The sequence below is a fragment of the Idiotropiscis lumnitzeri genome, chromosome 17 (genome assembly GCF_059441095.1).
Source record: "Idiotropiscis lumnitzeri isolate Australia: NSW breed Sydney's pygmy pipehorse chromosome 17, RoL_Ilum_1.0, whole genome shotgun sequence".
NCBI classification, from domain to species: domain Eukaryota; kingdom Metazoa; phylum Chordata; class Actinopteri; order Syngnathiformes; family Syngnathidae; genus Idiotropiscis; species Idiotropiscis lumnitzeri.
This window is the reverse complement of record NC_142407.1, coordinates 16380915-16403256: the sequence shown is the minus strand read 5'-3', so window position 1 is coordinate 16403256 and position 22342 is coordinate 16380915. Positions and strand designations below refer to the sequence as shown.

At 43.3% G+C, this 22342-nt stretch overlaps 2 protein-coding genes across 3 annotated transcripts in view; one reads left to right on the top strand and one right to left on the bottom strand.

Moving 5' to 3' along the window:
* The first annotated feature begins 82 nt into the window (after positions 1–82).
* On the top strand, positions 83–4253 carry htr3a (5-hydroxytryptamine (serotonin) receptor 3A). Of its 2 annotated transcripts, XM_088279655.1 has the most exons (10): positions 83–271; positions 416–592; positions 819–982; positions 1067–1111; positions 1191–1300; positions 1382–1551; positions 1829–1989; positions 2567–2777; positions 2859–3095; positions 3382–4253. In XM_088279655.1, exons 2-10 carry the CDS (start codon positions 517–519, stop codon positions 3681–3683), a joined length of 1476 nt encoding a protein of 491 aa, XP_088135781.1. In that variant the 5' UTR covers positions 83–271; positions 416–516; the 3' UTR covers positions 3684–4253. The 2 variants fall into 2 exon arrangements, with proteins under 2 accessions (XP_088135781.1, XP_088135780.1); XM_088279654.1 differs by having other exon boundaries at positions 83–592.
* A 1798-nt stretch (positions 4254–6051) lies between these two features.
* Positions 6052–22342, bottom strand: part of zbtb16a (zinc finger and BTB domain containing 16a) — an 89720-nt gene continuing 73429 nt past the window's right edge. Inside the window, exons 5-7 of the mRNA XM_088279851.1 lie at positions 21613–21783; positions 15358–15528; positions 6052–12068 (exon numbers count right to left, since the gene is read on the bottom strand). Of these exons, the coding sequence (XP_088135977.1) occupies positions 11839–12068; positions 15358–15528; positions 21613–21783 (572 nt within the window). The 3' untranslated portion in view covers positions 6052–11838. The remainder of the gene's footprint in view (positions 12069–15357; positions 15529–21612; positions 21784–22342) is intronic.

The following is a 22342-nucleotide window of genomic DNA, read 5'->3' as shown; positions in this document are numbered from 1 at the left end:
TGGATTCGGTTACGTGACGATTATGTAACAGATCTGACGGCGGTCTGAGACAGACATAGATTGGAAATCAGTTGATCTCGGAAAGGATTACTCGATGGAGCCCTTTGCCTTTCTGTGACTGGCTGGCGAACAGAATCACAAGTACGGTGGATTGAAGGATGATACAAAATGTTTTCCAAAGAGAAAACCGCCACGAGCACGGATTCGGAATACATTTTTGGCAATTATTTTTCCGTGGCACTGCCGCCTACCGCATATTGACGCTGAACAGGTCAGCATTTAGAGCAATAACAAGTTGGAATGATACTAAACACAAGTTCTCTCCAGTCCGGTTCAGAATGACTCAATTGTGTCTCGACACACCCCTTCATTTTATCTGCTTCGGTTTGGCTCATCATCAAAGTTTTCTGCGTAGGCGTGGCCTCTCACTGAGCGAGGATGGCTTCACCCTCGCGAGTCAGCCGACGCTAACGAGGTTTGCACAACGGGACGGGACGACGGAGGTGAACGATCACAATGAGACCAACATCAGCCTGGACTTTGCTGCTGTTTCTCTTTGTTGTTATTCCGGGGACATCAAGAACCTGCGCAGGTACAGAACATTTCTTATTGTCATATCGGTTTGAAAGAGACATTATTTCAAATGTTGCCATTGTTGTTGGTCAGCGACGCAACATAACAAATTGGTGTCCGATGTCAACTCCAAAAGCGGATAAACGTCGGCAAAGTGGCAAATTTCAATTGCCCGAACCGTTCACCGAACTCCTCCCAAAGTATCGTTCTTGCCATAACGAGACGAATGCTTGAAAACATTTCAGTGAAGAAACTGGGCAGCAGCAGCGGCCGATTTGCCAACGCCACTTTGGTCCGTCTCTCGGAGTTTTTGAGCGCGGGCTACAAGAAAGGGGTTCGACCCGTCAAGGACTGGCGGACGTCGACCCTGGTGGCCATCGACCTGATGGTTTACTCCATTCTCAATGTGGTGAGGATGCGCGCTATCGTCACAAAATGCTTCTTTTAATAGGACCAGAAATCACTTGAAAGATTTTCTTCTCCAATTGACCAGGATGAGAAGAACCAGGTCTTGACGACGTATGTGTGGTACAGACAGGTAAAGGCACAATATGCAAATTTGCTCTGAAATGTTACGCAGTGCTTCAATTAAGCTTTCCCATTTTCGAACCTTCAAGTCATGGACCGACGAATTCCTCGTGTGGAATCCCGAAGACTTTGACGAGGTCAAGCAAGTTTCTCTACCGACTGCCAACGTGTGGGTGCCGGATATCCTCATCAATGAGTTGTAAGGCTGATGGTTTGTTTAGTTTTTTTCCGCACTCGCCGGCGCTAACCTTGACGTTTGCGGCATCTGCCTTCAAATCAGCGTCGACGTGGGGAAGTCTCCTGACATACCGTACGTCTATGTGACCCACGACGGACTGGTGCGCAACTACAAACCAATCCAGGTGGTCACCGCCTGCACGCTCAATATCTACAACTTCCCGTTTGATGTCCAGAAATGCAGCCTGACCTTCCAGAGCTGGCTCCATACAAGTACGACCGCTCACTTCCATTGTGTCTTCCTTTTTCAACATTTTAGTGAACGTCTCCTTGGTTGCCTCACAAACGGTACCGCCGCTCGCCACAAATTGCATTTGAGAAACAATCCAAATTGAAAAGTCCCCGTCTTCCTCTACCATTCCTGAGACCGATCTTCGCGCTGTGTCTGCCCCCGCTGGGACGTGTGCTCAGAAAGCCCACGTCTCACTCAAGGGGCGAGTCGTTGCCATGACGGTCTCACGCCGCCACCGACATTGTGTTCGATCGACAGTTGACGACATCAACATCACGTTGATGCGCAGCCCCGAGGAGCTGAGGGACGACAAGAGCGTCTTCATGAACCAAGGCGAGTGGGAGCTGCTGCACATTCTGTCCAACTACAAAATCTTCAGCGTGGACAACGACGACTACTATGCCGAGATGAAGTTCCACGTGAGTTGATCAAATTGGACAGCGATGCAACTTGTTGAGTCACCAGGAAAAAATTGCCAGTGTGTTAAGACAAAGCAGAAACTTCTGTTTCATTTGATCGAGATTTAAAAGACAATTTCCAGTCGTCCTTAAGTCTGTAAGGAAGGGGTGCCCAAATGTTTCCCTCCCAAAAAAAAGAAAATGACCTTGGAGCAACTCTAAAATTCTTTGATAAACTGCTGCATCTCACGTCTCTTTTAAAGCTGAAAAGGTTTCTAGTTTCGGGCGCTCGGTATCTTCTGAGAATCGAGCTGCTCCGTAGCAGCTGAATCACATCTCCGCATTCAGAAGCAAAACAACAACAATCGGTTTTCAAGGAGGATCGGGACCTTCACACAGAAGAAGTCGAGGAACAATATGTTTCTTAGCATCGCCAGAAAGTCTCTTTACCACCGGCTGCTAAAAAAACAGATAGCGGGCAATAAAATGGCCCTCAGGCCAAAGTTTGGATACCACTGGGCTCAAGTGTACACACACACACACACAAAAGAACAGAGTTGCTTCTTTAAACAAAGACACCAAACAAAAATGTCAACAGGTGGTTATCCGTCGGCGACCGTTATTCTACACGGTCAACCTGTTGCTGCCCAGCATCTTCCTCATGGTGATGGACATCGTGGGCTTCTATCTGCCCCCTGACAGTGGCGAGAGAGTTTCTTTCAAGATCACCTTGCTGCTGGGATACTCCGTCTTCCTCATCATTGTATCCGACACGCTGCCTGCCACCGCCATCGGAACGCCACTAATAGGTGACTCGGGAGAGGGCCTACCTGGATTTTGTTGGATTGTGTGCGTTGCACTAAATTCTTCTGGTCTCGTCTGCGCCGTAGGTGTGTATTTCGTAGTTTGCATGGCCCTCCTGGTGATCAGCCTGACAGAAACGGTGCTGATCGTGCGTCTGGTCCACAAGCAGGACCTGCAGCCCCCCGTGCCTCACTGGCTGCGGTACCTGGTTCTGGAGAGAGCCCAGGCCCTCTTCTGCATCCACAAGAAGCACCGGTTGTGCTCCCGACTGTCTTCGCAGGCTTCGGATATGGATGACTACAAGGACAACAACTACGGGACTGGTGAGTTTCTGGTGATTCACGTTGGCCCGGTGGGCGAAAAATACTGATTTTTGGACGTGCCTTAGTTTGGAGGTCGAGGTACGCTTCCCATTAAGGATTGCCAATCTTCAATACCACTCAGCCTCTCGCCAGTCAGTCGCAGGTCACAGCAATAGACAACCATTCGCACAAAAGTTCACACTTTTATCGAATCATTTGCTTTGCCGGATGACGTAAAAAAGCGATGAGCGCCGCGAGCTGCACTGTTTTTGATGACCGAGAAGCGTGTCACTCGCTGTCTCATCAGCCCGGCGCACGCTCCATCACACCTGTGAGATTGGCCGGCAGCATGAGAGGGAGGCCACCCTGCTAAGACGGGGCCTGCCACCCACGAGGGACCCGTCGCCGCCTGTCGTGAGCAACATCCTGCAGGAGGTGACGGCCATACGCAACTTCTTGGAGAAACGGGACGGCGGCAACGAGGTGGCCAAAGAGTGGCTGCAGGTGGGCTACGTTTTGGATGTGCTGCTCTTCAGGGTCTACCTGGTGGCCGTGGTGGCCTACAGCATTACGCTGGGCACGCTTTGGTCTGTGTGGCAGGTGGCCTGAGGCTGGAGGCCTTCATGGTCGCTACGTGGGACCTAGAATATTGTACAGCAGTTTGCTGAGCTTGCATGGTAACCCAATGGGGAGGTGGGGAGGGAGTCCATGTCCTTGGTACCTTTGGACAGGTTTATCAAAAATAAATCGGAATCCTAAGATTATTTCAGATTTAGCGAGTTCCATGAAGGTTGTGCGATGCTTTTGTCCAGCTTCGGGATGTCCACAGAGATAAAGCCTCACTGTTTCATGTACTTAATGATATGATTTGCCTCATAGAAAATGATAAAGAACAACATCACACTAACATATTACTTTGTTTCTTATGAAGAGCAATGTTCATGGATCAATTTCTACGTTTGATTGTTCAACATTGTTGGAAATTAAAAAAAAATCCCATTTATATCATATCATAACTGAAATACTACAGCTATGCATAAAATGGACTGTATGTGATGATTTGATTTTACAATTGTCAATCAAAATTTGAATTCATGTTCAAGAAGCTCTGCAAAATATTTTTTTGATGCCTAAACCTGCACATTGTCAATTCCCAAATAAATGTGTGATGAATAATATGCTCGAACCATATATTGGCATTCCAAGAAGCCTTGTTGTGCAGTCTAGCTGAAAATGCTGTAGTTCTCCTACGCAGCCAGAGAGCGGCGCTGTTCACTACACATTGAAGCCCTACAAACTGAAAGAGAACCTTGGCTGGCTGCATTGGCGATACTAAACGCATGCATTTAAGAATGCTGGAAATGATTCTGTGCGAATGACTTTAGATGAATTAAATTGATTTCAGTGTGCAGCATGTCATTACACAACTAAAACACGAGTCATGTCCTCATGAAAATGCCCGCAAACATAAAATACATCACTGGACCTTTAAATGATCGAATAAGCCACAAAATGCGACAAATTTGTGTTCACACACACAAACTAATCAGTTTCAGCTCATTAGCCGACGCGCACAGATGTTGTTGTGACTTGTGACTTGTCCCCAAGTACAGTAATTACTTTATAAACCCTTCTTCTTTTTAATTATCTTTTGTTCTTATACAACGGAGTGCTAATTTACCTTGTTAACGCAACACCACCGCAAAAAAGCGGTGTTTAGGGGGCTGAGAGGGAATAATGGAATTTGGGAATATTGGGTTCATACACAAGTGTATTGAGTTACGAGCGAGGCCAGAGAACGAATGCAACTCGTAAATCAAAGTGCCACTGTACTTTTATCGTCATTATGGGCATTAACTGCCCCCCTTACACTTTAAGATGAGCACCTGCAACAAGAAGTGACTCTAGTTGCAAGGCTCAGGCTCCCCCTCCAGTTGTCATGGTAACAAATGCCAGACCCCCCCAGCAGCACGTGAGGTGGCGAATAAAGTCGCTCATGTGCTTGAGACATTGCCAGCCCCGAGGATGGGCTTCTTGAGCGTGACAAGCGCACCATAATTCTTGACCCTGGTGGTAATTTGACAAAAGTGAAGTCAAAGGTCAAACTGTGTCCTTTTAAAACATTACTGGAACAGATTATGTCAGGAAAAAAATGGTAAAATAAACAAACTGTACATATGTACCAGTGATGTCAACCCTATGAATGTGGGTCAACAGTCAAGACATACGGCTGCTTATGGCTGACCTCGAGACGTCGAATGACGCAGACTCCATTGGCCCTTTGGTCCTTCCTTCCTCATCAGCTACAATAACATCAAAGTACGATCAGTGAACACATTTTGCCAGCAACTTTCCCCTCGCTTCCTTTCAAAACGACATCAAACAAACCAAACATGACTTGCCGAACAAATGATAAGCAGGCCGCTTTGATTTCAGTCAGTCAGCGGGCACGTAAAATGAACAACTATCGCTTTTAATACTGACAGCTTGCCAAGCACACTAAAGTAAAGATAATACTCTTCAACAAATGACAAATGGACCAGCTGGGCCTTGCAGCCTCACAGCTCACTTTATGATGTAAAATTGTTGAATAATTTAAATCATGTTTTGACTGGGGCGGTTAAAAAAAAATAAAAATAATCAGACCGCCAGGTTAACCAGCGCTATGCAGTTAAAGTAAATTGAACCTTTAACATCTCATATACATATTCAAAGTTATAATATATTTGGTAAACTTGAGAGAAAGGTTCAAGGTTTTTGCCAATACATTATAATGAATGTATCGCTCCAACTCAAAAGCTAACAGCCAGACAGCTAAAAGGTCTTTTACCTTTAAAACAGGCGGAAACACGACATTAATAATAAAAAATATACAAAATAATGCCAAGATTAAATACTAAAATGGGACTAGTTTGCCTCTGCAAGCATGAATTACAATAAAATATAAGTCATAGCTAAAGTAAGGAAACAAAGCCAGTGAGAGTGCGAAGACAACTGACATGAAGTCCATTGTTTATTTCCTGTGTGTACAATTGAATTTTTGAATGAAACCCATAAATAAAAAAAACAAAATCAATCCACTACAAAAAGACAATATACTGTTAGTAGGGTGTAAAACCAAAAACAAAACAAAATTTTCTTTTTTTTTTTTCCACGATCAAAAAGGCACAACATTGACGACTTTAGTGACAACATGGAAGGACCTGCAGCATTAAATCTTTTTATTTCATTTTTTTTTCACACTGAAATGTTACAAAGAGATGTGTCTGGTTCTACATGTAAATAAACCCCAAAATAAACAACACAACCTCTATTTTAACAGACGGTGGCAAGACATATGAAAACATATTGCCACAGTGGGGAGTTGTGAAAAAAAAAAAATCGCACATTGTCGCTGGAAAAGACAAAGGACCTTTTTAATTTTTTTGCAAAGCTCTAATGCAAATTTAAATGATGAGAACAAAAATACAACAACATAAGAGAACAAAAATAAAAGAAAAACAATTAAAAAATAATAATTGGGCACCTTCTAAGATTAGGCTAAGATTAGGTGCTGAGGTAGACAAAAACTAACAATTCAAATCATCATCATAATAAAAAAGAAACATTATCATCTTGAAATTTATTAATAATACAGAGCAACTTCTGGACTGGCTCTTGTGCTGCCACCAGAATGCAGGAGGAGAGAAGTAGCACAAAAAGAAATTAAACAACCAATTATAAAAAACAAAACAAAAAAAAAAAAAAGGAAAAGAAAAAAAATGCTTTGTTACGCTTGGTCCGAACGGGGCAAAGTTGTTGGTCCTCAGTGCTAAGATAAAAAAATAACTTGGTGCTTTTTTTTTTATTATAATTTTTTAATGAAAAAATTTAAATGTTCTTTTAAACGTATGTGGAGACCTCAATGGCACATGGGCGTGAAATGGTGAGAAAAAAACACCACATCAAAAACAAACACGTACAATTGCCCGCTCCTGGGATGCCATGAGCGCCTTTCTTTTTAATTGCAAAATCTGAATGTACTGCGTCAAAAAACCCAAAGTGGATCCATGAGATACAAGCTTAAAGCACTCAAAACGGAAGTATATGAAATCATCATTTTTTGTTTGTCTTTTTGTGTTTGTTTTCAAACAGGGAAAATAGTACTAAATATGATTGTAGTTTTTAAAACGAAGTAATGTCATAATTATGCAAAAAAAAAAAAAAAAAAAAGGAAGTAGACATTTTTTCTAAGATTCAGTGAATATTGTACTGGGTCTCCTGCTGTGTGCGTCATGGCCACCAGGGGCAGTAAAGTACAAAGAAGGAGGTCACAATAACTCGGAAGTTGGGCCGCTTGTATCTCAAGGGCACCACTGCACTTTATAATCCAAATTAAGGGCATTCAAAAAAATGGTCCATAAATGTAGCTGTTTTTTGCTGAATCTATCTCATGTGTCAGCAAACCTGTTGCTGACAAAAAAAGTAAGAAACTTTGAAATCAATAGCATTAAGAGCCCTCTAATTTAGAATTAAAAAGAAAAAAATCATGACATCCCATGGCTGCTGGCAGACAATTGTTTGTTCTTTTTTTTTTGCAAAAAAATTAATCCAAAAATACAGAAACTGAGCACGTCTTTTTTTTTCTTTCAACAAATTCTGTTTAGGCACACAAAGAGTACGGGAAAAAACATCAGAGAGGAACACTGAGGGAAGAACGATACCAATGCCAACATGTCTACAGAGATATATCATTTTTCAACATAGAAAGAAAAAAAAAAACAGTGGCATAGAATAGAAGTTTTGTATCTGATTTAGTGCATTTTCCCACTAGTACGCACACACACAGAGCTACACACTCGGCCACGCGCACAGAAAAAGTAGAAAACATTCAGAGGACAATGACGTCATTGAGTTGACGGGGAAGTGTTGCATTGTGGGTCACGTTCGGTTTGTGGGATTGTTTTGTTCTTGTTATTTGCACGTGGTAAAAAATAAATGTCAATCCCCGAACTGCTCGGCTCACAGTGTTACGGGACGGGCCATCCCTTCTGTTTTACTCTTTTCAAGTACAAAAACAAATAAAAAGTAATAATAATAATAATAACACGCCCACGCTCAAGTTGGATTGATAGGATGGTGAGTGACAAGTACTCTATCTCTTTTTTTTTTTTTGTCACATACAAAAAACGTTGGCGGTCAGATTTTTAGTCCTTCACCTACAATGCAATTGACATCCAGAAAGCAACACTTATTATTATTATCATTATTATTATTATTACAATATGTTCACACAATATCAAAGAGGAGAGCAAGGCAAAAATTACACCCAGGAGACAAAAAAAGCAACACAAAAAAAAAGACAAACGTGTGCCCTGCTCATACTCCACAAAATAAAATCAACAGGACTGACACGCAATACAAAAATATCACAATTTGTTTTTTGTTTTTTTTTTAATATCAAATTGCCTCCACTGGCTCTCGTTCAGGAATTCATTTTTTGACATTTTTTTCTGTGATGATTACTAAACGTCCAATTGTCCATCGCACGCTGCAAAAAAATGACCTCCAGCACCTTTTGATCCAACGTTCACATTACAAAACTACAAGTCTATTCACATATGTTCAAGTGTCTACGTTTGATTTTGAACCTGCGAAGCAATAGTGCTTTCTTCTTATCTTCCTCCTTCTCCTGCGCATCATTTAAGGCTTCAAAATTGCTTTTTTGTTTTTGATTTTTTTTTTCTCGTTCCAAAATATTCCCGCAGGCTACGATCCCCTCGTTCCATCAACCTTTACTACGGTTATTTAACTCATTTATTTATTTATTTTATACAAAGGTTTTGACCGTATTTCCTCATATAGTGGCCCAGGGGAGGGGATCTGCAGATGAGTATGAAAAAAAAAAAATGTTAATAAGCGGGGTTTGTATTAGGTTACAAACCTGAATAAAAAATCAATTGTGAGTATTTTTGCAATGCTCACGCAGTCAACAATCTGTGAAGTGAAGTAAAAAAGGGGAAGAAAATAAAGAGATGTGTACGAGACTTCACATTTGAATTAATCCCAAATGATGTACACCCGTCTGGATATGTGCTGCTGTTTTGGTTAGCAACTTTGTGAGCAAAACTGATTGAATTAACTTCCAACTTTGTCTGCCTCGATGAAGGAAAAGGGCAGTGTACACAGGGGCGACGGCATTTACTGATTTGAAGAACAAAACATGACCTTGTTTGAGGAGGGGCTCCCATTTGAGGAAATACGGTGAATCGAATTTGAGGAGCAAAACAAATCAAAAAACACAAGCGTGAGATGAAGTAGCAACGATGAAAGAAGTCATAACACGACAAAAAAAAAAAAAATGTGCTTTTGCCAAAACATGAACTTAGAGGTAGCTTTTCATAACAAACAACACTTAAAAAAAACAAAACAAAACAAAAAAAGACCAAACCAGCTGACTCTTCATCAAGCGCGGTTAATAATAATAATACCAAGTTTGGTAACACGCACAAACAAAATGTCATCGCTGCCGCGGCACTTTTCAAACTTGCGCACTCACACAAACGCACACAAACACTCACTGCTTCATCACGCTGTGCAACGCATCTTTCCGACCCGCGAGGCTAACAAAACGTGGGGAAAACAAAACAAAAAACAAAAACATGAGGTCACAAAATGAGGTCATTCAAGTATGAAGTGAAAACGAGGAGATGAAACCACAGAGAACGAGACGATTTAGCCGTCGCCCAATTGGTCCCGCCCTTCGCTCAAAATCACCCAAGCAGCCCAATCGGTGCTTCCCGCTTCCTCTTCCTCGGACAACATTGATGTCCGTCCATTGGCGGGCGGCTGGCGTTTTCGGGCTCCGTGCAAGTCTTTTCACATTCACGTGTTGAGAGAGCGCCGGTCGGTCGTTCGGGCAGCGTCCCCCCCCCCATTTCCGACATTCACTCCTTCAAGAGCAGCCTTTTTTCTTTCCTTTTTTGTGGTTAGTGTGAGATAAACGAGAGTATACGCGGATGGCGGCGGTGTATTGCTGTGATTAATGTCAATAGAAAGCTCGACTGAGATCAAACAGAGACTGTTGTCGTAGTTGCGATGATACATTGATTGATGATGATGCAGAGCGTAACAAAATATAAGTCCACCAGGAAGACCGATGAGAGGACGCCGACAAAAAAGCAGCAGGGTAGCAGAAAAAAAAAATTAAAAAATAAACCCCGCCCCACCCACCATTCAGGTTGATCCTTTGTTTTTAGCGCTCCCGTTTTGTCATTTACTGCATAATCCGACCGGCTTGGCTGACGATTCTCAGGGGCTACCCGGAAATATCGCCCAAAAAATTTGGTAGTGCTTGCTTAGCACTTTTATTTTGTTCACAAAAGAAACTTTGGCGGAGGGGTGGGGCAAGGCTAGAGGAAAGACGCATAGAAATTTCGATTTTGGTAAGGACACTTTTTGGGAATTTTCTCACGGGTCCATTCATGAATCTCGACGAGAAATTTCAGGAGTATATTTAAGAGGCAGATACCGAGAAAAGTGGACAAATTGATCCCAGTGCCATTCTGGGAACATCCAAATTTTGCTGCCGGTCCAGATATTCTTGTCTTCTCTGGGCGCATTTCTGAAGATGATGGTGACTAACCTTAATCCAGAACTTTTTCAATCTTGGCTGAGCTCTACACACTAAGTCCAGCAATTGGCAATTTTTTTTTGTCAGCACGATCAGAGAAAACTGATCACATGGTCCAATGATTTTCCTAACATTCTGCGAAAAGGTCAAGGAAGAACAAAAGGAATGTCAGTGCTGCTCTGGTAAAGGGTGCCGATGCAGGACTTGTTGTTTTGAACGGGCACTTTTGGGAATTTCCATCAATTTCTCAGCGGATAATCAAAATCCAGGAAATGTTCTGCCAGGGCCTAAGTGCCATTCTCGCTAATACCGCCGAGGAGCTTCATTAGCATCATTCCAAAGAACGCTACTCAACAGATTCCGACCAATCTCTTAGTGGATCAGTCAAAGAATCTCGATAAAAACAAAACTAAACAAAACAGAACAAGGGTGTGTGTCAAAGCACAAAATCGATTGAACATATAACCTCCAAATCTGGCGGAGGCGTGGGGCAGATTGGCGAGTTTTCTCGAAGTATTACTAATATCGCGAGAAGGGACATTCTGGGACATTTTCCTCTAATTCTTCAGGAAATATTGAGGTCGATCATTTGGTGCTGATCCCAATTGGGGAAGGTTGGCCTTGGCGGAGGTCTACACTCAGATTAGTTGCAACAGCAACTACCAGAAACACAAAGTGTTTAGCTATCTTTCAGAAAAAAATTAGTTTGGCGATGGCGAGGGTACGGTGAAAACAAAACAACTGATGACCATGATGAACCCCCCCCCCCCCCCCAACAACTCTCGTGTCACCGGCTTCGAGATTCTACAAAATCAAAGTTTCAGATTTTGTCTGGGTCTGATAGCCCTAGAGAATCTGTCAACGTTGTAGCAGCAACACTTTCCCTGCAGTTTGTGTTTGCACCACGAGGCGACCTGAAATAAAAAAAACAACAACAAAAAAACCAGACGACAACAACGCAGTAACACAACGCGCATGTGCGGGAATGACCCGGTGATCCCGAACAAACGGCGGAGACTTTGCGTCTCTGCGAGTCTTTCCAGAAGGACCCTTCTTTTGTCACCTCTTTTCCAAGAAAACACCCCCAGCCGCATCTTCGCCTTAACTAGATCTTCCTTAGCCCCGCCCCTTCCCCCAATACCTCCCGCGCTCTCAGACGTAGCAGAGGTACAGGTAGGTCTTCTCGATGCGCCAGTCCGGAGGGATGTCTTCGGGCTTGTGGCCCTTCATGTGCTTCTGCATGGCCGACAGGCTGGGGCAGTACTCCAGGCAGATGGTGCATTGGTAGGGCGAGGCGCCGTTGTGGGTGCGCAGGTGCTTGATCATGGCCGAGTAGTCCCTGGATCGTTGGTGGCACAGCTTGCACTCGAATGGCTTCTCACCTGAGGGGTCGGGCGGCAATGGTCAACGAGGAATGAGTTGAATTCATTATTCCGCACAAAGACACACTTGCGAGATAAAGACAAGTTTTTGGGAGAGAGAAATTTTATCCAAGACAAAACTGAGCATGCCAAGAAATTAGGCCGCTGCAGCCAAAAGGAGACTGAGGCGGACAATACTACGGAACAAGCACATCTCTCGAAGCACCGCCATCGATGGAGATCGGGTGTCTCCTGCGTGTTAATTCGCAGGTTCAGGAAAGACATGTTATCATTGAGGAGACTGAGGGGAGCAGGAAATTTGGCAAAGTGGAGACTGTAGAATAACGCAACACAAAGAAATCAGTTTGAATTGAATACCAACAAACAACAGAGAATAATAGTCCTTTTTTTTTTTTTTTTACTTCTCAGGGTATTATAAATATTATCCAAGAGGGGACTGAGGGCAGTGAGAAACTGCACCGCTGCATCTAACTGGAGACTGTGGAGCAAAAATGCTGCAGCAGTCAGAATGTTAAACAATGGAGCAGAAACAAGGTCTACTGTACTTACCTATCAATAAAGAGATTTTATCTGAGGGGAGAATGTGGGCAATAAAAAAAAAACCAAAAAAAAACGGGGAGCGCCACTGCAAACGGGAGACTGTGGAGTCAAAGACTTCAGCACAAACACATGCACAGTAACCTTAATTTACTTTGCAAGGCAAGAATACAAATTTTACCCGAGAGGAGAATAAGGGCAAATAAATAATAAACATTTGGATGGTGTCCTCCATTACTTTTCAGGGTAAGCAGACAAATACCATCTAAGAGGAGACGGAACCGAGGGAAACAAGAAATTTGGCCGCTGCAGCAAACTGGAAATTCTTGCATGATAGCATGTATTTAGCCTTGTTCGTTGTCCTCACAAGATTAAGGTTCCGTGGCAATGACGCACTTGCATCGCCAGACACTTATGTCCACGTAGTTTGTGTTAACAACGCTAACGGCGCTAATGCTGATGTGAGTGATGTCAAGGGGACGATTCAATTTAAGACATGCAAATGGCGACCTTTCGCCAGTGGCATTTGAAAGGGGGTGGTGTCGCAAACCATCAGGTCGCCGCCACCACCGTCTCCCAGACGTCGCCCGCCACCCCCTGCGTGACCTTGACCGCAGCGAGGAAGCCAATAAGCGCAAACACACGCCGGCCGGCCCGATGGCTGCTGATATCGATAACCGCACTGTAAACAAGGTGGCCTCACAAAAGCGGCTAATAATGAATTGCAAATGCCCCCTCCCCCGAGCCCCCTTCCCCCGGCGGTATTGATCCGCCATCGGCACGTATGGAGGGGAGTGGGAGCGAGGGTGGGGGCGGTGAGGTCCTCGCCAGTTGTCGATGATTCATCAAGCGGCTGCCTTTTATGTGAGGTGGCCTTTGACGGTGAGCTTGTCGCTTGCTCTCGTTATCTGCCGTCCAAGCCCACCCCACGCTTAACACCCCCCCCCCCTCACAAAAAGGAGTTGGATGTGTGTGTAGAGGTGGGAGCCAATTATTGGACAGGCTGCCTTGATAGTGTGGCTTAACAGCCGCCTTATTGAAAGGGAGATGGCCGAGTGTGCCGTGCGGGTGAATAAGAGCAGGGCTTCTCAATCCGGGATCGGTGAGCTGTAGCTCGGTGGGGGGGGGGGGGCGCTCTACAAGATAAATTGTGCAAACTGTAAGATAGCCGAATAGCATGATGGCGATGTCCTTTTTGAAAGTTTTTGCAAAACATTCAACCGACAGTCCAAATGCAAAATCTGCGGATTATCATCATGAGTCTGCACAGACCTGAAAACAAAATTTTTTATTTTTAATCCAATCTGTGAAAGCAAGTGAAACGTGACATGGGCTATTATGCTATAAGCTAATGCTTCGGGGGCTGGCGTACTAAACCACTGACACCACGCAATGTGCCAATTAAAAGCACCGATATGATTGCAACATATCAAATAAAGATATTTGCAGGAATACAGGACTATTTTTTGCAAGCATAAGTTTCTTTCTCAAACTTTTACCAAGAACAAAAGACGAGAAGCTGTTTTTTGTTTTATTTTAATGTAAATATAGTCCTGAATAAAGTATTTTGTGACTGTAGTTGTCACTGCCATTGACGGATTTTTTTTTTCACTTGGCTGGTAGTGAACGCGTTATTCAGAAAATAAATGAATGCAGCCTCACCATTAAACTTTTACACGAATATTACACAGAGGAGAACAACAACTGTTTTACATGAACGTAGTGTAGAGAATAATGACTTAAAAAGGCATTCATTTGGTAGAATGCGACTTCATTAAACTTTGACGTTAAATTAAGACGACGACGGTCTTGGAGAAATACAACAATATTTGTTAAATATCACTCAAGAATGCGAATTTCTGGCAAGATTTCCACTTGATATTTTCCAGCAACTTTTGAAATTTGATGGCGCCTATCTTTGCATTGACGTTAGGATTATGAGGGGAAACTGGAAAATGTCTCCCCAGTAAAGGGTCTCTAGAAAAAAAGAGAGAACTCCGAAAAGACAGAATTGGTGTGTGTGTGTGTGTGTGTTACTGTGAGGAAGCACAAGTGCCCCGGTGGGCTTCGCGATCCGTCTTCGCCGAGCTCCCTTTCTCGGCGGACGCTAGCTTATCACTGTGTCAACATCTTTATGGGGCTCTAAATATACCACGATCAATAGGCAGTCTTTGGAGACATTCATTTACTGTAGCGCAGCAACAAAGATATGCATCTGCTGTGTGTGTGAGTGTGTGTGCCGCCTGATGTGCTGCTACCACAAAGCGCGACAATGAATGCATTAGCGGAAAAGAGCATTTTCACTCAACATTAGAGAGCATTACATCGTCCTCGATGGAAGTTGCTTTCTTACTCTGAATGAGCATTCCATTTATTTGATGGATCGATTTTGATTTCTTTATTTTAATTCCAATTGTTATATTAGCATTTCAGCCATTTTCATTTGAACTAGTACTACTGATCGCTACCCAAGTCGCACTCATGCTCTATGTTAGCACAACAACTGCTAGCATGTTAGCACTTGAACATTTCTTATTTGAACACAGGAAAAGATATAAAACTAGCTTGCTAGGATGTTCGTATTTAATCAGTTCTAATCCATATTTGTAAAGGCAGATCTTTTTAATACACTCGTATGAATGCATTTGTAGCGAGAGTACTTGATCAAGTGTCTACAAAGAGCCGTTTGTTTTATGAACATGCATAGCACAAATGTAAATAATGCAAGAGATGCTCCAACGTGCGTGTTTACCTGTGTGCACGCGGTAGTGGGTCTCCAGCTGGTGCTTGAGGCTGAACTTCTTGCCGCAGCCGTTACATTCGTAGGGCTTCTCCCCCGTGTGGATGCGCTTGTGGCCCTTCAGCGTGCTTTCGTCGCGGAAGCAGCTCCCGCAGAACTCGCACTCGTACGGGTGGTCCCCGGCTGCAAAGCGGACGGTAATTCTTCAGTCAAGCAACAACACTCTCATTCAATATTAGAACAAATGTTACGGAAAATAAAGTATTACAAAATCTTTTAGTTAAAAAAAAAGTCAACAAAAGCTGACTAAAACATCTGAACTGGAGTTGGGGCTAATCAGGGGAACATTAAATGTGCGCTGACTCGCATTTAACAGAAGTTTGAATGCGAATGGGTAATTCTAAAAAACCACACCCCCATTTATAAGAGGGGGAGCACACTTGTGAAACCACATTACCCCCCCCTCCTCTCCCCAATTTTTTTTTTATTGTGTTGTACAGTTTAAAGTTTTCAAATAAATTATCTTGGTCTCATTTCTTTTTATATAACAGAAAGCTGGCATTTGAAAACAGGGGTGTGTAGACTTTTCAGATCCACTGTCCAACCACCTCCTGGCTCACATTCTTCAGTCAAGTAATGCGGCAATTTATTAATGCTTGTCGCTCCGACGCTGCAGGATTAAGTCGCCATCAATGACCCATGCCTTTCATTATCTGCCGGTCCGAGCGGTGATGTGCCACAGAATAAATTGCATTTCTCGTTATGCCGGCCCCCCCGCCCCCGCGTGTTACGTTATTTAAGGCCTTATTGTACGCAGACGGCATGCTGTTGCGCATAGACAGGGGGATGAAAGACGCACTTTAAATGCTGATCACATTCGGGCGGCGCCGCACTTGTCACGGGAGACAACGCGTTCAAGAAACGAGCTTGCCTTTAATGTGACGAACGTGTGAGCGATGCGGAGGGTGTTGGGGTTTGTGCGGGGGGGGGCGTGTGTGTTGAGGATCAATAAATGTGACACTCCTTATTTGTCCGCATGAAGTTATCAGCGCCTCCTGCTGTACGCCGAGGGGCGTCGCGGCCACGGAGGAGATGGCCATCCATCAACGAGCCCTGCGGCCGCGCGCCACGCCGCCAGAATAACAATGCGTCTGGCATTCAGCCGCCTTTAATTAGGCCGTCTGATCGCAGCAAGTGAGCGGGATGCTAATATGCGAGACGGCAACGCTCAATGGTTTGTTTACACCTAATTCCGTCCTGTGCCATTTTCATGAATATACTGGATAAAGTAAAGTTCAAGAGCAAGAGGTTATGTTGATAATAACAACTCGAGGACGCTCATGAGAGCTGATGCTGAGCTAAAATGCTGTCGAGTTGAAATGTAGATGGTGAGGGGAAAAAAAGATGGATTATAGCTCAACAAGCAGAAACGAAGAAACGCTCACATTTTAGTGGACGACTGCTAGCAAACGATATGCAATCCAAGCAGCAGAGGTGAACTGAATTGAGGATTCGAATTATCGGCAGATGTAATCAACCAAAAGGTCAAATTTGTTTTGAGAAAAAAAAATTGAAATGGCAAAATGACTTTACTGCTGTGTGTGCCAAATGAAATGATTTGCAAAGTGTTTTCTGAAGATACCAATTATAATTTGGGATATATAGGATCGTTGTCCTATTGCTTAATAGCTTCCCTTTTTTTTCAATGTCATGACTGTTAATGCCACCGAAAGAAGCGTTATTATATTGTATTTAGTTGTTGATTTGAAAAAAATTGCAATTTTATTGACTTGAAATAAATAATTGAAAGTTGTTCATGAAGAAGATTTTTTCCATACAAGTTGTAGAAATCTTGTTATCCAGATCACATTTGTATTGGACTGTTATGAAATTGGTGTATTTATCCTTTTTCTTATTATGGCCTAACATTTAATATCATTGCTTTTTGAAAATGGGACTTCAAGCAGGGCTGTCTCAAAGCATATTATTCAAATTTTATGAGCATGCGGCATATAATAAGACATCAAAATTCTAACATACAAGAACCTTGTATGCTAGCAATTAGCAAAGTAGCTGGTTGACTAGAAAACAAGCTAAGGCTAAAAAGGATTTATTCAGGTATGCCAATATTTAGCAAAATAGCAATCCGAGTAGTGAGTGTTCAAAAGCAGAAAATGAAAAACTCATTTTGTCCTTTAATCAGGTACTATAATTGATTATTGCTAAAATGCTAAAAAAAAAAAGAAATCACAAGCAGTTGGTCCGCTAACATCTAGCAAGACGAACAACAATTACTTTTACTGGACTTTCTTTTTTCCATCTTCTATTTGAAGGCGATTTCGAAGCTGCATTCAAAAGATATGACTTCATCATTCACTATCGTATTGAAAATCTCATTTTCAGCATCCGCGGCGGGGGAGCCAATGACCCGAGCTCTACTTTCTCTCGCACTTTATCGCTATATGTTTTCTTTTCTTATGTCTGTAAACTTTATCAGGACACACTCAGCAAACTCACTTTTGGATTCTTTAAAAAAAAAAAAAGAAAAAGTGTGATTTAGTGTGCTGTTGCATTTGAAAGCCGTGATTACTTACAAGCGGATATCGTGTACAAGAAGAGATAAGAACGTGGGGAGAATAGCATTCATTCAGTCGGGGCTCAGTAGACAAATCATACTTTCCACAACAGAAAAAAACAAATGTGTCTTCAAGGGATTACGGAAAATTATCTTTTAAATTGGGTATCTAGATTTAAGTGTCAAAAAAACACAACTAAGTCAATCTTTTGTGATATGCCGAGGCACAGATGCGGACGCCAATGCTAATTTGTGCGACCAGCAGCACTCAATGGAGTGTGACAGATGCTTTAAAAATCTTCACAGCTACACTATATATTTGTCATCGTCTACAATAAAATGACCACTATTTCATACATGATGTCACTAGAGGCAAAAGTAGCGTTCTTCATTTGTGTCGGCATGACAGACTGCCCCCCGAAGGCCAAAACGGGCACAGCAGCAGGAGAATTACCATGAACTGAATTGAAGCCTTAAAAAATGAAACACAAACTGCTAAATGCTTGACATTCTATTTAAATAATTTATGACATCCTTTGTGTTTTACGACTTGAAAAGCACAATATTCGATTGCTTTATTTCATGATGAACAAACAAACAATTTTATGGAGGCACGGTTGGAACAAATTATGAAGGGAGAACTGATTTTTAATACAAGCATTTTGAGTCCTTTGAGTAAATTTTATATACAAACTGAAAAATCTTCCTATAAGAAAAAGTGTAGGACTTTGCACAAAGTCACTGTGGCTAACAAAAATATTAAAAAGTTGGAGAAACAACCGCTCTAATGGAAAATTGGTGCAACCTGAATTGAAACCACTCAGTGGAAAATTCGGCACTGATTCCTAGCTTTCCTCTCCGGAGGCAGCAGCAGGGAAGCCACAGTGAGGTGGAACCGCATCACATGGGCACTGGACCCTTGGGTGCCCCTGGGCATCGCCACCTGCGTCCCTCTGCCACCACACACACACACACTCAGACCATCTCATGTGACACCCCAAAGGAGTACTGAGGGTGGCGATGCCCGAGGGCACCATTGAGAGGGGGGAGGGGGGGGGGTCCGGTTTGTGTGTTAATTCTATAGGTTTTAAATCACGGGCTCACGGCCACATCTGATTTATTTGCTCGCTCAAATACGGCTGCCAACACAAAAACGATGCAGCGGACAACAAATTGTCACACACACACACACTTGGGCACAGACAGACAGTGAACAACAATGGAATATTAATGAAGGTCTGCTGTGTGATGTGTGTGTGTGTTTTCAGAGAAGGCCCAGCTGCCGACACTGTATAATTGAGCGCGTGCACTTGAACCTTTAATGCACTGTGCATACATGCCGTAAACCGACAAAAAGAGCAAATAAAGCTAAGCGTGTGTGTGTTGTAGACCGTGCGGGTGGTTGGAGGAGAATAAAGATGGCCAGATTAAGAAGCTGAAATAAACACCATTAAATTGCACGTCACTGACGCAGATCCAGTGTCACGGCTCTCGGCTGCGTTGCGGAGATAAGGCGGCAGACAGGTAAATGAAGCATGCGTAATGAATGTCCCTCAAACAAAACAACAATAAAAAAATAAAAAAAAAGTCACTCCGCACAAGAGAATGTTAAGTCACGCAATGAACATTCTTGTGCGGGAAGCTATCGGTGCTTACGTGTGGCGTCCATTCAAATCACACGGTGATAACTGAGAATTTAGAGCTCCATCCTAAAAGTGTCTCTCCGGGCAACCATTTTGGAGGATTTCATCACAAAACGTAAAGAGAAAACTTATTGGGAAAATTATATATACATATGCTGTCCTGTCCAATGTAGGATGTTGATATTTTATCATCATAAATTGGCATATGATCATACAAATCAATCAAACCAAATGCCATGAAACTATCTGACTTTGCATCATACGGTCGGTCATGTGACCATATCAGTACAATATGATGTAATAATATCATACTACAGGTTCATACGACCGTGCTATCACAGCACAGTAACAGTATCATATTTAAAAATAACACCACTATATCATCATAGTTTAATAGGTTATAGAAGATAATACCGTCATTAAATATCATATCATAAATATCACCATGTCACAGTATTGTGATATGTTAAATTTGAATCAATATCATATTTGAGCAGAATATTATATCGCTATATTATCGTATGCATCAATCATATCAGTCTCATCGCATCTCAACATGCAATATATCATGATATCGCTCAATGATATTGGAACGTTACATCAGTTAATCATATCAGGAGATCACGGCTTAATCATATGATAACGATGAATAACACGTGAAATTTCCTTTCAGACGTGTCTGGCCCCTCTTCTTCTGTTCCCCAAAAATATGCACAAGATGATTAACTTCAAGGCGCCAATTCAAAGGGAACGCCACGTTGCTTTTCTTTTCCCGTCTCGGGAAACGAGGACCGATTTCCCACTTGGTAATCCCCCATTTCCTCCTCCCTGAACACAAGTCATATTTTAAGCACGCTCTCATTTGTGATTTAACACCTGACCAACCATTTCCAGCGACATTCGTGCCGGCTGGCCGCGCAGGTACTGTACAGCGCCCCCCCCCCCCCCCCCCCCCCCCCATCACTTCCCCCTCCCCCACACATTCTCACTTGGTCCGACTCATAAATGGAAGCCGACTGCTCTCATCTCGCCGCCTTTTTCTTTCAAATATTTATCCGGAGCGCTGGTGAGCTAAATCGGCCGTGACAGTGAGACTGTTATTTAAGGTCGCAGACAAGCGGCTGAGGCGGGGGAAGAAGAGAGAGCGAGAGGAGGGGGAAAGAGAGAGAGAGAGAGAAAAAAAAAAAGCATCCATCCTTCGACACCAGAACGGAATTCATTTCCATGTGTTCATACGGGTCCATTTGGCCACATGTGTCAACAACGCATTAGCATCCTGCTGTGGCCTCAGCACACGCCACCGCCACACAAATGAAGACAAGAAGTCACCACCGCCGCACACCCGATTTGACTGCTGACCTGAATGAAGATGAATGGAGGAGCTGCACCCCCGCACGCCTCGCTCCGCACCCCCCGCCCCAAATAAAACACGCCTTTCTACTTACTGTAAGTTATTTTTAGCCTCGTCTCGCTTCTCGACCGAGGATGCGCACACAAAAGGTTGTCAATTGGGCGTCCACGTACGACTGCGCGACACGAAAACACTCTGATGAAAAACTTAATTTAATACAAGAACATTTTCAAATGTTAGAAAAATAATGTTTTGTGGGTTTGGGGATGAAAGATGAAGCTAAAGAAGCAGATGAAGGTTTTTTTTGTTTTTTTGGTGCAGAGATGATGATTTCTTTCTCTCTCTCCCTCCACATATTTAATAAATTTGAGTTTCTATTTCTGCAGGGATTCTTCTTATTTGTACGTGTCCAATAACTCCAGACGTTCCGCACCTCTTGCGATGCTGCTACTTAGGCGTTAATTAACAAAACGCCCAAAATAAAACTTGTGATCCCCGTGACTAACTGTGCTAACCATCTCGTTTTGTCAGCATAAATCCCCGACGCGCCGTTAATCGTCAGACGTTTCACTTTGAAGTGTCAACACCCCACAAAAGGGAATGAAAATAAGATAATTAAGCAAGCCGGCTGAGCGTGAGTGTATTTGAAATTGACTGAGTGAGACGGCGCAGACTGTCGCCGCGATGCCTTCACTGACCCGTGTGCGAGCGCAGGTGGCGTTTGAGCGCCGTGTGGCTCGGGAAGGTCCGGTTGCACTCGCTGCAGATGTAGCTGCGCACGCCGGCGTGGACCTCCATGTGCTGCTGTAATGCCGTCTGCGTTTGGAATCGCTTGCCACACAGCAGGCAGAAGATGGCCATGTCAGAACCTGCACACACACAAAAAAAAAAACATTAATTTTCATTAATGAATCAAGTTTGGATCTGTTGGCACCCACAGTAACTCCTTACAGGCTATACCAAGATATCATAGTATCATTTCATTTCATTGTAGTAACAAGATACTGCTGAGAATGTCGTGGCCGTGTCTTGGAAAAAGCCTCGCACACCACACGTTCCGTGCGGCTGTTTGCGCCGGGATAAAGATCTCCTACGCAATACTTCAATCCTGTCTTGACCGTTTCTCTCTCTCCAGCCGAGATAAAGAGCACACAGCTGCAAGCGGACAAACACACACGCCAACTGTTGAACACACTCGCCTTTCCACTTTTTCAATTACCAGGCCGGGTGAAACTCTAGGGAAGGACTTGGGAGTGTTTGGAAGCCGCTTCCTAGTTAATCAGTCAATAACACATCTTGGGGGCCAAGCTGACACTAATTTAAAAATCTATGAAGAGCGCCACGCTGCCTCATGTTCATAACTAGCGGCGGCGGCAGCAGGCCAACCTTGGCCTCCTTGTTGGATCAATTATCGTCTCGCGAATGGAG